At 44.2% G+C, this 16,181-nt stretch overlaps 1 protein-coding gene across 1 annotated transcript; it reads left to right on the plus strand.

Moving 5' to 3' along the window:
- Positions 1 to 13,515: 13,515 nt before the first annotated feature.
- Positions 13,516 to 15,081, plus strand: GJA9 (gap junction protein alpha 9). Its single transcript, XM_073670592.1, has one exon. It carries the CDS (start codon positions 13,516 to 13,518, stop codon positions 15,079 to 15,081), a length of 1,566 nt encoding a protein of 521 aa, XP_073526693.1.
- Positions 15,082 to 16,181: the final 1,100 nt, after the last annotated feature.

Raw genomic sequence — 16,181 nt, forward strand, 5'->3', positions numbered from 1 at the left:
TCTACTTCTTGGCCAACCTCTTCTCAATCACTATGTTACCCTTCATAAAATAATTAACACTTACTGTATACTTACAGTACAGACCAAAAGTTTGGACACACCTTCTCATTTAAAGATTTTTCTGTATTTTCATGACTATGAAAATTGTACATTCACACTGAAGGCATCAAAACTATGAATTAACACGTGGAATTATATACTTAACAAAAAAGTGTGAAACAACTGAAATATGTCTTATATTCTAGGTTCTTCAAAGTAGCCACCTTTTGCTTTGATGACTGCTTTGCACACTCTTGGCATTCTCTTGATGAGCTTCAAGAGGTAGTCACCGGAAATGGTCTTTCAACAATCTTGAAGGAGTTCCCAGAGATGCTTAGCACTTGTTGGCCCTTTTGCATTCACTCTGCGGTCCAGCTCACCCCAAACCATCTCGATTGGGTTCAGGTCTGGTGACTGTGGAGGCCAGGTCATCTGGCGTAGCACCGCATAACTCTCCTCCTTGGTCAAATGGCCCTTGCACAGCCTGGAGGTGTGTTTGAGGTCATTGTCCTGTTGAAAAATAAATGATGGTCCAACTAAACGCAAACCGGATGGAATAGCATGCCGCTGCAAGATGCTGTGGTAGCCATGCTGGTTCAGTATGCCTTCAATTTTGAATAAATCCCCAACAGTGTCACCAGCAAAGCACCCCCACACCATCACACCTCCTCCTCCAAGCTTCACGGTGGGAACCAGGCATGTAGAGTCCATCCGTTCACCTTTTCTGCATCGCACAAAGACACGGTGGTTGGAACCAAAGATCTCAAATTTAGACTCATCAGACCAAAGCACAGATTTCCACTGGTCTAATGTCCATTCCTTGTGTTCTTTAGCCCAAACAAGTCTCTTCTGCTTGTTGCCTGTCCTTAGCAGTGGTTTCCTAGCAGCTATTTTACCATGAAGGCCTGCTGCACAAAGTCTCCTCTTAACAGTTGCTGAAGAGATGTGTCTGCTGCTAGAACTCTGTGTGGCATTGACCTGGTCTCTAATCTGAGCTGCTGTTAACCTGCGATTTCTGAGGCTGGTGACTCGGATAAACTTATCCTCAGAAGCAGAGGTGACTCTTGGTCTTCCTTTCCTGGGGCGGTCCTCATGTGAGCCAGTTTCTTTGTAGCGCTTGATGGTTTTTGCAACTGCACTTGGGGACACTTTCAAAGTTTTCCCAATTTTTCGCACTGACTGACCTTTATTTCTTAAAGTAATGATGGCCACTCATTTTTCTTTACTTAGCTGCATTTTTCTTGCCATAATACTAATTCTAACCGTCTATTCAGTAGGACTATCAGCTGTGTATCCACCAGACTTCTGCACAACACAACTGATGGTCCCAATCCCATTTATAAGGCAAGAAATTCCACTGATTAAACCTGACAGGGCACACCTGTGAAGTGAAAACCATTTCCGGTGACTACCTCTTGAAGCTCATCAACACAATGCCAAGAGTGTGCAAAGCAGTCATCAAAGCAAAAGGTGGCTACTTTGAAGAACCTAGAATATAAGACATATTTTCAGTTGTTTCACACTTTTTTGTTAAGTATATAATTCCACATGTGTTAATTCATAGTTTTGATGCCTTCAGTGTGAATGTACAGTTTTCATAGTCATGAAAATACATAAAAATCTTTAAATGGGAAGGTGTGTCCAAACTTTTGGTCTGTACTGTACCTCAGGTGCAGGCACTGGCTGTCCTGACTCTCGCGTGACATAACAGCGTCCTTGCAGCCAATCAGTGGCCGCTTTACTCTGCCTTCCTTCGGATGTAACTGACATCCAGAGGAGGTGGGAGCTACAGCTGCTCTCTTAATTCCTCTGGATGTCAGATTTCATTCTCAGTTTGCTTGCTGCAATAACATTTTTTATTGCTGATCGTGCAGTGTAAGAAAGATACATCTCCAGTCTTATCTGTTAGTTCTAAAGCAGTACTACGCCATTTCATCTGAAATAGTCAGTCCGAAGGTATCTAAATAATTCTCCATGAAAATGAATATGTAAGTCTGATATAGATATCTTTCCATATATTTTCTGAGCTGTACATATATAATCTGACACTCTCTACATACTCCAGTACCAGCAGATGATCATTTTTAAATGGAGAATGCCACCTAGTCACCAGCGAATGTGAACCTCTCTGTTGCGTTTTACTAATGTACCTGAAGAAGGCTCGAGTGCCGGAGCTAAAACTCATTGTATGCATTCAAACAACAAACAAAATGTTCTGATCAAACAACCGGAACCTTCAAGTTTTTTACTCTATTGAACATCAGTAGTGATGAGCGAGCACTAAAATGCTCGGGTGCTTGATGCTCGGGTCAAGCACATTGGAATACTCGGGTGCTCGACCCGAGCAACGAGCCCAATGTAAGTCTATGGAAAACTCGAGCATTTTTCATGCGGCTCCCCCGGCGGTCTGCAGAGGGCCTAAAAATTGCCCAAATCGATGGGAACAGTGCTCAAATGACATGGGGACAGCATGGGGAAGACCCCTGGAAGCCTTTCTGACTCCCACGTCACTTCTGTCAACAACGTTGTCAGAGGTATTACACCACTTTTACAGACTCACAATAAAACATACCAAAACGAAACCAAAATGGATTTTCCTGGGAAATATGTTAAGGAACATCTGTAATGACTTGTATATAACGCAAAATAAATAACCAAAAACAAAAATGCTCCTCCACACCTTGGGCTATGTTCACACATAGCGTTTTTGATGCGTTTTTTCACTTTTGCATTGCTTTCAACCGTGACAAATGCATTCACCAGGAAATGTCATTTTAACATTTTACAACCTTATCTGGCCATGTGGTGTGTGAGATATCATCAGACACATCATGTTTCATTTATGAAGGAGGGACTCTGAAAGTCACAAATCCTATTTTTATAGGGCCATCAGGCGGCCTTTACTATTCTTAAAGGACCAGCAGTTAGCCCTCACTATTCTTAGAGAGCCATCAGCCGGCTATGTTTTATTGTTCCCATTACTAAATAGTGGGTCTCCTATATTGTTATTGCGTATTCAGTGAGTGCCAGGGCAGCCCAAAATTTGGACGCACCTCAATACCTCTTTGAAAATTTGGATGCATCCCAATACCCCTTTGAAGAGACTTAGAGGAGGGCCTCATGAAAAAATGTTCCCATTATTAGGAAGTGGTTCTCCCATAGTGCTGGCCTATGCAGTGAAAGCAAGGGTTGCCAAAAATTTGGAGGCACTCCAATGCCCCTTGGAAAAGACGTAGAGGGCCTCATGAAAAAAAGGTTCTCATTATTAGGAAGTGGGTCTCCCATAGTGTTGACCTATGCAGTGAATGCAAGGGTTGCCAAAAATTTGGAGGCACTTCCATGCCCCTTGGAAGAGACATGGAGGTCAGAGGGCCTCCTCAAAACAATGTTCCCATTATTAGGAAGTGGGTCTTCCATAGTGCTGGCCTATGCAGTGAATGCAAGGGTTGCCAAAAATTTGGAGGCACTCCAATGCCCCTTGGAAGAGACGTGGAGGAGGGCCTCATAAAAAAAATGTTCCCATTAGAAAGGAGCGGGCCTCCTATGCTTGCAATGCCCATGCACTAAGTGTATGGGCTGACAAACATTTACCCCTGGGGGGTATACATGAACATACTGTATACATTTTTTTTTTACGGGCATCAAAAACACCCTTTAAAAAAATTATATGGGTGTTGCATCATGGACCATGGTCACCCTGGTGATATGGTGGTGGAGGATGAGGAGAAGGAGAAGGACAAGAACAAATAGCCAAAATCAGGAAGCGTATACCCATGTCTGGGAGTGAAAAGGTTCATGGGAATACACCTCCCAAAAAAAGACACTGGATTTGAGTTGATGTTACGCTGCTATCATTCGGTGGTGTTGAGAAGTCTGGCCCAATCCAGCCCTTGTTCATTTTTATAAGAGTCAGCCTGTTAGCATTTTCAGTTGACAGGCGGATGCGCTTATCAGTTATAATTCCACCAGCGGCACTAAAAACCCGCTCTAATAAAACGCTGGTGGCAGGGCAGGCCAGGACCTCCAAGGCATAGAGAGCCAGTTCATTCCATGTATCCAGCTTGGATGCCCAATAATTATAAGGCACAGAGGAATGACGGAGGACGTTGGTACGGTCGGCAAGGTACTCCCTCAGCATCTTCCCAAACTTTGCACTCTTTGTGAGAGTACCCCGCGCCTCAGGGCTTGTGCGATGGGAGGGGCTGAGAAAATTCTCCTAGAACTTTAACAGTGTTCCCCTGCCTCTGCTGGATTGAAGTTGTGTCTCTCTCGCCTGTACTCCTTGGTTGTCCAACGAAGTGTGCCCTCTGCCGCCAGCATTTTCAGATGGGAATGTTTTTAATAGTTCCGCAACAAGGGCCTTCTGGTACAGCGCCATTTTTGTAGACCTGTCCGCCTCAGGAATAAGAGATATAAAGTTCTCCTTGTAGCGTGGGTCTAGAAGTGTCACGAACCAGTAATGACTGTCACCCAAAGTTTTGATAACGCGAGGGTCATGGCGTAACAAACTCAGCCATGCGTGCCAGACTACTAACAGGCAAAACATCCATGTCCTCACCAAGAGGATGACTGACCATGCTCTCCTCCTCTCTGTCCTCTGGCCATCCACGCTGAACAGACGGTATGACAGCTGTGCAGGTAGTACCATCTATAGCGCATGAAACTAGCTCCTTCCTCCTCCTCTTCCTCATTGTCACCCTATCCACGTTGGGATGAGATGAGGCTTGGCTGTGTGTAATCACACTGTATGGTTCCTTGCTCCATCTCATCGTGCTCCACCTGCAATGCATCCTCTTTGATTGTGAGCAGAGAGCATTTCAGAAGACAGAGAAGCGGGATGGTGACTAATTATGGCGTCATCACCGCTCACCATCTTGGTGGCATCCTCAAAGTTTTGGAGGATGGTACATATGTCTGACATCCATGTCCACTCCTGAGGTCTTATGTGTGGAGTCTGAACTGAATACCGACGGACTTGTTGATGCTGGTACTCAACAACTGCCCTCTTCTGCTCACAAATCCTTGCCAACATCTGCAGTGTAGAGTTCCAACGCGTGGGGACATCACACACCAGTCTGTGAGCCGGAAGCTGCAAACGTTGCTGAAACACTGCAAGGGCGGCAGAAGCTGTAGCTGAGTTTCTAAAATGGGCACACAGGCGGCATACTTTAGCAAGCAGATCCGGCAGCTCCGGGTAGGATTTGAGAAACCGCTGAACCACGAGGTTAAGCACATGGGCCAGGCATGGTACGTGGTACGTACGCCTTGCCTCAGAGCCACTACCAGGTTCTGGCCATTATCACACGCGACCATGCCTGGCTTTAGGTTCAGCGGTCTGAGCCACAGATCTGCCTGCTCTTTCAGAGCTGTCCACAACTCTTCAGCATTGTGTGGTTTTTCACCTAAGCATATTCGTAACAAACTCAAATCCAGTGTCTTTTCTTAGGAGGTGTATTCCCATGCACCTTTTCACACCCACACATGGGTATATGCTTCCTGATTTTGTCTATTTGTTCTTGTCCTCCTCCTTCTCCTCATCCTCCACCACCATATCACCAGGGTGACCGTGGTCCATGATGCAACACCCACATAATTTTTTTAAAGGGTATTTATGATGCCCGTATACAGTATGTTCATGTATACCCCCAGGGGTAAATGTTTGTCAGCCCATACACTTAGTGCATGGGCATTACAAGTATAGGAGGCCCGCTCCTTTCTAATGGGAACATTTTTTTATGAGGCCCTCCTCCACGTCTCTTCCAAGGGGCATTGAAGTGCCTCCATATTTTTGGCAGCCCTTGCATTCACTGCATAGGCCAACACTATGGGAGACTCTCTCCTTTCTAATGGGAATTTGTTGTTACTGTAGCCCTGCTCTGTGTGTCTTTAAATTCTTAGTGGGGTTTTTCCTAAAATTGGTCAGCCATTGGACTCACTGCATACCCTATAACTGTATAGCAGACCCTCTCCTTTCTAATGGGAACATGTCATACTTGTCACTGTGGCCCTGCTCTGTGTGTCTTTAAATTCTTAGTGGGGTTTTTCCCAAATTTTGGCAGCCCTTGCAGTCACAGCATGGGCATTACCACTATAGGAGACCCGCTCCTTTATATTGGGAACATTTTTTTTACTGAGACTCTCCTCTATGTCTCTTCAAAGGGGTATTGGGTTGCGTCCAAAATTTTGGCAACCCTTGCAGTCACTGGTACGCAATAACAGTATAGGAGACCCACTTGTTAATAATGGGAACAACAAAGCATAGCCCGCTGATGGCTCTCTAACAATAGTTAGGGCCGACTGCTGGCCTTTTAAGAATAGTAAGGGCCGTCTGATGTCCCTATAAAAATAGGCTTTATGACTTTCAGAGTCCCTCCATCATAAATAAAAAAGGATGTGTCTGATGATGTGTCACACACCACATTGCCAGATAAGGTTGTAAAATGTTAAAATTACATTTCCCGGTGAATGCATTTGTCTTGCACCTCCTCCTCCAACTCTGAAATGACCACATCAGTCACAAGCTGACAGCACTGCAGCACTGCCTTGGCCAAGCGGCAACAGGCTGTGCTGAAGATAACATGCTTAATGCTTAAATGACAAACCGCCAAGCGCTGCAGAGTTGTTGAAAGCTGTAACACAGCAGCCTGATCTGTGGCTCTCACTGCTGAACGTACAGCCAGGCATGGTCGTGTGTGACAATGGGCGGAACATAGTGACAGAGAAATGACATCCGGGGTAGATACGGTTTCCCTCTATGCTAGTCCTTTCACCGAGCTAAAGAATATGGCTGTGGTGAAATACAACTCCCACTGAGAAGCTTTTTCAGATTGAAAAACATTGTGCCCACCAGAGGATTTGATTCAGAGGGCTAACCTTTCTCACCCGCTCAAGAGCCCCATAGCAGCTGCAAAGTTAGCGCTATCATGAACTCTCCTGAGGTAGAAGCCAAGGCACACCAGAGGATTCTCTGGTAGGACCGTCCAACCCTGCCGAGAAGCAGTCCTAGCTAAGAAAAGTGTGTGGGAAGGTTCCCGGACACTCTATGGCCGCTTTTTTACTGAGGAGGAAACACATGCAAACACGAGGAGAACATACAATGTCCTTGCAGATGTTGTCCTTGCTGGGATTTGAACCCAGGATCCCAGCGCTGCAAGGCTTCAGTGCTAACCACTGATCCAATGTGCTGCCGTTCACCCTCTAATATCTAACAGGCTGGAGAAACTTGCACCTACTGCCACTCTATCTTCAGCTCCTTTGTTAGAAAATGTATTTGGGCAGCCACTCAATCTACCAAATAAAATTCCTGAGAAGGAAATTGCGGATGGCTTCGCTACTGGTACTGGGGGCAGCGCTAATACCATGGCGTCGTACCATAGTTTGCTGGAAATATTCCAGGCTGGTAGGAGGCAAGCAAATTCCCACAGAAAAGTACCAGAAGTAATGTCCAGGCCACATTTCAAGTGCAAGCAGCTTTAGAGGACTTCCTGGGAGAAATGATACGCAGGGTACATACGGTTTCCCTCTACGCCAGTCCTTTCACCGAGCTAAATACAACTCTCAGCAAAAAAAGTTGTTCACTGGCTCCGTACCGTCTCTGGCCACATTCACCTGTCCACGTGTTTGTGGTTAGGCGGTCCTTTCCAGTAAGTGCACTGGGGAGGGCACGGGTAATGTTGTGGGACCCGTGCTTGTTGAAGGCGGAGGCGATAACGGGAAATATAGTGGTGGCTGGGGACTGAGTATGGACACCCGGCCGCCGCCGGCATGAGGTTTTGAAAAGCTTCCGCCTCCACGAGCTTAAAAGGCCATATTTCAAGTGCAAAGAGCTGCCCAGAAATCTGGCAGTTTAGTGTTTCATCCTGTGGGTGGGTGGCTGGCTGCATACTTGCACTTGCATTCCAAGTAACAGAAAACTAAGCAGATGGTGGCCTCTATCATCATCATGGCCTGACCTCGGCACTATGAACTCTCCTGAAGGAGAAGCCAGGGCCCGCCAGAGGAGTCTCCGGTTCTCTGGTGGGCCCGTCCAACCCTGCCGAAAAGCAGCCCTGGCTAAGAAAAGTGTGGTGGAAGGTTCCCGGACACTCTATGGCTGCTTTTTTAATGTGGATCGGCCATGCTTATGCATGTTATTTCTCAAAACGCATTACAGATCAGGCCATTGCCCAAGTCTGTATTCAAGAGATTAATTGCGCAAAGAAAGATGTGTGTGTGTGTCAAAGCACCACCGACAAGTGCGAGTTGATGTTGGACGGGCTGCCATTGCTTCTGCAACAAGCTCAATCACAGGACTTCCTGGGAGAAATGACACGCAGGGTACATACGGTTTCCCTCTATGCCGGTCCTTTCACCGAGCTAAATACAACTCTCAGCAAAAAAAGTTGTGGGCTGGCGCCGTACCGTCCCTGGCCACATTCACCTGTCCACGTGTTTGTGGTTAGGCGGTCCTTCCCAGTAAGTGCACTGGGGATGCACGGGTAATGTTGTGGGACCCGTGCTTGTGGAAGGTGGAGGCGATACCAGGAAATATAGTGGCGGCTGGGGACCGAGTATGGACACCCGGCCTCCGCCAGCATGAGCTTGTGAAAAGCTTCCGTCTCCACAAGCCTAAAAGGCCACATTTCAAGTGCAAGCAGCTGTCAAAAATTTGGCAGTATAGTATTGCAGCCTGTGGGTGGGTGGCTACCTGCATACTTGCGCTTGCATTCCAAGGAATGGGGTAGGGACAACTGAACGCTGCAGTGGGACAAAGACATGGACGGTGATTGTTGCAAGTTTGCAATGACAGGTGCATGGCGGGAGGCATCTTCGCATGCGCCAAGGATCACTTATGATGGGCACACTTTTAGGCAATGCTTCCGTCTCCACGAGCCTAAAAGGCAACATTTCGAGCACAAGCAGCGTGAAATGTAAGAATTTAGTAGTGTGGCCTGTGAGGCGTTGGCTGCATATTTGCGCTTGCGTTCCTAGGACTGGAGTATGGACAACTGAACGCTGTGCTGGGACAAGGACGTGCTTCCTGATGCTGCTACTTGAGAGTGTGCAACGACAGGTGCAGGGCAGGAGGCATCTTCACATGCACCATGGACAGGGGATTGGCTAGCATGCACAACAGTGGAAGCAATGGTGCCACCCGCAGACACTGTTCCTGGACCCTGGGGTTTGGCCCACAAATTCGGGTGCTTTGCTGCCATGTGCCTGATCATGCTGGTGGTGGTTAGGCTGGTCGTTTTGCCACCCCTGCTGATGCTGGCCTGGCAGGTGGTGCAAATGGCCTTTTTGGGGTTATCGGCAGAGTCTTTAAAAAACAACCAGACTCGGGAAGACCTAACAGTTGTACTGGCAACTTCCTTCATGTTGGTGTTACGGGGAACGGTTGCCTGCCTTCTGTCTGCGACCACCACACTGCTTCTTCCTGTTGGGGTGCTCTGCCTCCCTCCCCCTGTGTGCTGCTGTCCTCGCTCTGCATGTCCTCCTGCCATGTTGGGTCAGTTACTATATCATCCACCACCTCGTCTTCCACTTCCGCACCCTGGTCCTCCTCCTGACTTTCTAGCAATTGTGTCTCATAATCGTCCACCTCTTGTGACACTTTCCAACCGTTGCCTTCGTGTTACCGTGGCTGCTCAAATATTTGGGCATCGCTACATGCGATCTCCTCTTGCCCTGCTTCAAGTGGACCGGGCGAGAGGCCAGAATCTATAAATGGACAAGTGAACAGCTCTTCAGAGTGTCAAAGTGTGGGATCAGTTGTTTCCGGGCACTCGGCATGGTGGGAGGAAGGAGGATCAGGGTGAGGAATATGCGGTCCAGACTCATGGCTACTGAGACTTGACCGTGTGGAAGACAGGGTGGTGGTGGTGGCTAAGTGACTGGAAGCATTAGCCACTATCCAACCAACAACCTTTTGACACTGCTCTGGGTTCAATTGTGGTGTGCTGCGGCCCCCTAGGAATTGGGACAGGAAGGTCGGGCGAGAAGATGTGGGTGTTTGTTTTGGCACAATTTCAGCTTGCCCACGGCCTTGTCCTCGGCCTCTGCATGCACCATTACCATCACGTCCAGTTCCCCGTCCCTTGCCACGTGCCTTGGCCATTTTAAATGGAGGACAATATCTTCCACGCTCACTACAAATGGCTGAATTTGGAGAGAATTTATATGTGATCCGTGTGACGGAGAAAACACAGTTTTAAATACCTGGCCTGTAGGTAACTAGTTTGAACAGCAAACTGGTGTCAATTGCTTCACTGTCACACTGAAATTTTTTTTAATGGAGGCCAGAAATAGCAGTATTTTCTGAAAACGTATGTGTGATCCGTGTGATGGAGAAAACACAGTTTTAAATGGCTGGATTTCTAGCGCTCTAATATGGAAAGGACCTGGCTGTATTCTGCAGTGCCAGCAATCAAATGGTGCAGAAAAAAGGTGTTCTCTGGATTGCTTTTTAAGCAAATAATGAGGATTAAGATCCAAAAAAAAGTATTCCTGGCCCCTGAGACCTGGGCCTTTGTCTAGAAATATCTAACAGCAGCAGAAGGCAGAATTGGAATGGAGCCTCTTGTGCTATATGCACTGCAGTCAGCTATATACACAGCCTGCTATCTCTGCAGATGGATTAGTCCTCAGAAGGACTGTTTGTTGAGATGGATATGTGTAATGTACGTGTTTTCTCCCTACAATACCTAATACACAAGCAAATCTCTCCCTAGCTCAGCAGCACCTCTCCCTACACTGCCTGATTGCGGAGTAGACTGACGAGCACAGCGGCGCCAGGTCTGATATAGACATGATGACGCTGTGCGGCCAGCCAATCACTGTAATGCCACAACCACCATGGCTGCAACATTACAATGAGTGGCAGGCAATCCCTGCATGTTGATTGGCGCTCTAAAGAGCGCTAAACATGCAGGGAGGGGACCCGAGCATCCGTCTGAGCATCTCGCAAGTACTCGGCGAGCGCCGAGCATCTCGAGTACTGAGATGCTCGGGCGAGTACCGAGTATTTGCGAGTATGCTCGCTCATCACTAAACATCACCATAAGTGAGTTGTTCACCATATCTGTTATAACATTTGTCCTTTTTGAAGAGAATGGGGATTCCAGCTCATCAGTCTTGCAGTATAATCCTATTACAGGTTCACGGTCACATGAGCTTGTCAGACGTAAATGCTGAAAAGATCATGATTAAGAGCTTCTGGTCGAAACGCGTTGGTTTTGTTGACTGAGCAGTCTTGTCTAAATTTATATTCCTGAAATAAATGTGAAGAGTTTAGTCCATTCACAGAGTGGGGGATATATTTTCACCTTATATGTCCTTTTTAGCCATAATAAGTAATAACATCATAACCCATGCAATCCGCATGTTACGTAGTCAGTCATTCATTTTAATTTAATTGACGTCTGCCCCAGCATTCCTCCGTATCAACATTGTACCAGAATAGCTTGAACTATTCAACCTTGCTATGTTACTATGCCATTATGATAAAATGGGCTGTCATGAGACAGCCCCTTTAAAGGCACATCATTTATATGTACAGGCACCGGCTTGGTTATAGTTATTAACTTAGTAGGGCGATAGCAGAAATGTTTAATAAGCAATACTCTAGATTTGGAGAATGGATCTATAAATATGGAAAATACGGATTCTTTTTCTAATACATAGGGAAATGCTGTTAATAACATTTTCTAATATCAATGTAAATTAACACTAAATTAGACAAATAGGGAAATACTTTCAGATTTGCATTTTACATTTGTAGTTTACCAGGATAATAAGATTCGAAGTTCAAGTCACTGTGCTTCTATGAGCAATGGCCAAGCCTCTGGAATGGAGTGGGTTACCTAAACCATTTACATGTTGCTGGAAGCAATGTCAGGCTGCACACACATTGATTTTTATATGCAGAGTATAAGATTAACACAGTACTATCCTTCCCTCCTGTTCCCATCACAATGATAGCGTTACAGGACCGAGCAAGCTTTGCTCCATGGAATCCTACCTGAGGCTGAGCAAAACTAAAAGGTATGGTATAAACCTTACTATATAGGAAACTGGTTAATAACTTATATACTGCTCTGTTATTAATAACGGCAAAACCCATTCATACCCCTCTTCAGTAACACATAGTAATCTGGACAATATGTTCTAGTCAATACCGTTAGTAAGTTATAGAGATTTGAAGAAATTCAGTGATTACCTTCATAGAGAAAGCTACTAAAGTTATTAGATGGGATAAGCAAGGTGTAGAACATGGAGAGGTTTCGGGCATATCTTTTATCAGTAAAGCCCATGTGGTGTGATTTGCAAAACGTTATGTTCCAGCTATGAAGAAACTGTATTTAGCTGCTGGATAAGACCTATATATCCAGTGACCTCTTTGTAATATCAAGAACTGGTACCGATATGCTCTAGGCTTACATAACAGATATCATATGTTATCTGATAGGACGTAGTTTCTATTAATTTAGAAATAAACTTATCATCATGATAAACATTAGGATATTCAGGATTGGATTGGCTGGAGAATATTCGGTCGATTCTTGTTATTTGCATGCTTCAAATTGCAAATGCAATCAAAAAGCAATGTAGAAATGTATTCATCTGTGGTCTGATAGTTCACCATGTTCCATTGACTAGCTTCATAGAGATATGTCAGCAATTTTAGAAATAGTAACAGTGACCAAGCATATATTACCAGAGAAACAATTTTATACAATTACAATAAATCTCCACATTAAACTAGACAGATTTTTACATGAATGTACCGTAACTATTACTAATAATGATTCTTTCTGGTGCGATTAGACTACTGGATAATCATTGAATGAGCATTTGTGGGAACTCTCTTTTCCGATTTTCCGCTCCATATATACCTGACGGAAATCAAACTAGTGAAAAGTTCATTCGTTGGGTGATCATATTGTTTATGCCAGCAAAAAAATAATTATTCTCAGCAGAATATCACCTTCTAGAAAGAGGAGATGTGCTGATGAGAACATAATACTGCATGTGGACAGAACTATTGTATTAGCGACGGTTCTGTCCCCATCATTGTTCGTTAGCTCGTGTAAACAGGCTGGTAAAAGAATGCTGTACAACTTGTTATATAGTCAATAGGTGCTCGTTAAGATGCATCGCCGGGCTGAAATTTGTACGTATCAATATACAATTACAAATTCTACATTAATTGTGCAATTGGCAATTACTGAATTAGGACTATTGGATCTACTGGTCTACCTCTAGTTAGAACTGATTGAAGAAAATACATATATATTCATATAAAGCCAATCTATAAGTCAGATTAGATAAACATATTAAAATGAGTAAAACATACAAAAATAACAAAAAAAGTACAGAGATAAACACACATCTAACATGAGGACAGTATCACTGTACTATTTTAGTTCATGTTTTTATACCCATTTATAATCTAGAATTGTTTTCATTGTCCAACAGTGTTGAGATGGTGGACTAAAGATGGGAGACTGGAATTTCCTTGGGGTCATCCTGGAGGAAGTTCATATTCACTCGACAATAGTTGGAAAAATATGGCTTACCATTCTTTTTATATTCCGTATGCTGGTTTTGGGTGTAGCAGCTGAAGAAGTTTGGAATGATGAACAATCACAGTTCGTATGCAACACAGACCAGCCTGGATGTAGAACTGTTTGTTATGACCAAGCATTTCCTATATCTTTGATTAGATATTGGGTTCTTCAAGTTTTATTTGTGTCTTCACCATCATTGGTATATATGGGCCATGCCATTTATAGACTAAGAGTTCTTGAGAAGGAAAGACATAAAAAGAAAGCTCAGTTGAAAAGTGAACTTGAGGGTATAGACTATGAGTTGACGGAGGATCGCAAGAGATTGGAGCGTGAACTAAGACAACTTGACCAAAGAAAACTCAATAAGGCTCCACTCCGTGGTTCCCTCCTCTTCACGTATATCATACATATATTAACCAGATCTGCTGTGGAGGTTGGTTTTATGGTTGGTCAGCATTTACTTTATGGAGTTAAATTAAATCCTCTCTACAAATGCCAAAGAGACCCTTGTCCCAATGTGGTTGACTGCTTTGTCCCAAGACCAACTGAGAAGACAGTATTCATGCTGTTTATGCAGAGCATAGCAGGCGTTTCTTTATTTCTCAACATTTTGGAAATAGGACACCTTGGGGTGAAAAAAATCAGGAAAGGATATTTAGTAAGATATAAACTAAAAGACGAATTTGATGAATTTTACATAAATAAATCTAAGAAACACTCCACAGCTACTCATACATGTGTTGGTACATCTGCTAGCCCACAAAAGACCCTTCCTTCAGCTCCCAGCAACTACACATTGATGATGGAAAAACAAAGTGACCCAACTGTGTATCCAATATTAAATCCTCCTTGTGGATTTCAACCCATTGTAGATTTACACACGTCTAATAGTAATACTTGTATTCTTGATGAGAAGGAAACCAAATCAGCTAATGAGCTAAACTCTACAAATACAGCAGAAAGCCATCTTAACAACAGTAGCTCTAACAATAATGAAAAGATAAGTAAACCGCTTGCTTCTGACAACAAGCCAGCAAAAAAACACCCACAGCGAAAAAGTGGTTTCATAAGATGCACTCATCCAAGTGCTGAAAGTGCATCAAGTATACCAATGGGAACAATGACGGAGATACCTTCTGAAGATAATGAGGATTGCTCCAATGCAAATTTTATGTATTCTTCAACCAGCAATGCAATCCGGAAAAGTAGAAGAATCAGTGCTCCATGGCACTGTTCTAGAGCGGGTGAGAGGAGTTCATTCACACAGGACTCAATATGCAGTACCAGAGGACGTTACAGCTTTATTTCTGGTAGACCATGGTCTGACCTGAAGCAAAGCAGCCGGCCGAGCACGCCAGATACTATCGGAGAACAAAGTCCAGAGCACCAGCAGTATAAAGAGTGTGATGGCCCTATAACTTTCTCTCCAGATCGAAGGATGTCACTGGCAAGTAATGCCAGCAGCAGACGTGTTCCCACTGATCTGCAAATTTAGCAGTCACTTAACCTACACTTTACACTGAGAGAAATAATGGTGACACATACCATAGTCTAAAGTTTTAAATCTACAGTTGCATATGAACGTCTTCCTTTACTTTTTTCTATCAGAAGTATTTTCAATGGTTTGGTTTAAGCCTCTAGTTACTGAGTTTGAATTGAGTTGTCTAATTCTTAATTCTTGCACTAACTGAGTGACCTAGGTGTCCCTATACCTTCTGAACTAACATGGAGGAAATACTTTGGTCACCATCAAACTCGATTTTCTAACAAAATAGTAGTTAAAGAAGAATTCATAGCTTTAAAGGGGTTGTCGACTTTTTCTGTATTTTAACTATTTTAACAGATGTGTTGAGGACATGATTCTGTGGCACTTACTATTATATAGGAACAACAGGTTCTCCTCCTCACTTGTCAGCACAGCCTTACTCTCACACACTGCACAGTTCTTCTGTCTGAAAATGGCTATGGATGGAGGAGTGAGTTACCAGACCTGTCCATCAACCTGATCCCATTGAAAAACATTGCACATAAGAAAGCTGTTTTTTAATTAGAGGAGGTTTGATGGACTATTCTGGTCACATACTCCTCCATAATTAACCATTTTGATCACAGAAGCACTGTGCAATCTGTGAGGAAAACTGCACCAATATCTGCAGAAGAACCCGTCATACTTATATATTAGTAACTCCCACAGAATCATGTCTAAAATACATTTGTTAAAATAAAGATAAAGTGGACAACTTTTGAAAACTTGAACAACTATTTCAGTAGTGACTACAGTGTTCCCTTCATGCTAGTTCTGCAGACACACATGACAGAAAAGCTTGGGCTTTGCAAACAGCACCATGGTAGAATGGGCTGCCCATGGTTCTATACTGCATGCTACACAAAGTCAAGTCAGTTTGGTTGCCTTGTAGTCTTTCTCTATTTTCTCTCCATAAAGTTATAGGCTTCTTAAAGTCCTTAATTCTATATGGCTCACTAACAACTATCATCCAGGACTAGGCCAACTTTATGCCACCAAAGTATTCAATAAAACAGTCCTGGATTGCGGCCACAGTCCTAAACATGCTACCATTCAGTCGTTGGCTGGAC

The sequence above is a fragment of the Phyllobates terribilis genome, unplaced genomic scaffold (assembly GCF_046119375.1).
Source record: "Phyllobates terribilis strain yellow unplaced genomic scaffold, ASM4611937v1 Scaffold_2__4_contigs__length_985480577, whole genome shotgun sequence".
Lineage (NCBI taxonomy): Eukaryota > Metazoa > Chordata > Amphibia > Anura > Dendrobatidae > Phyllobates > Phyllobates terribilis.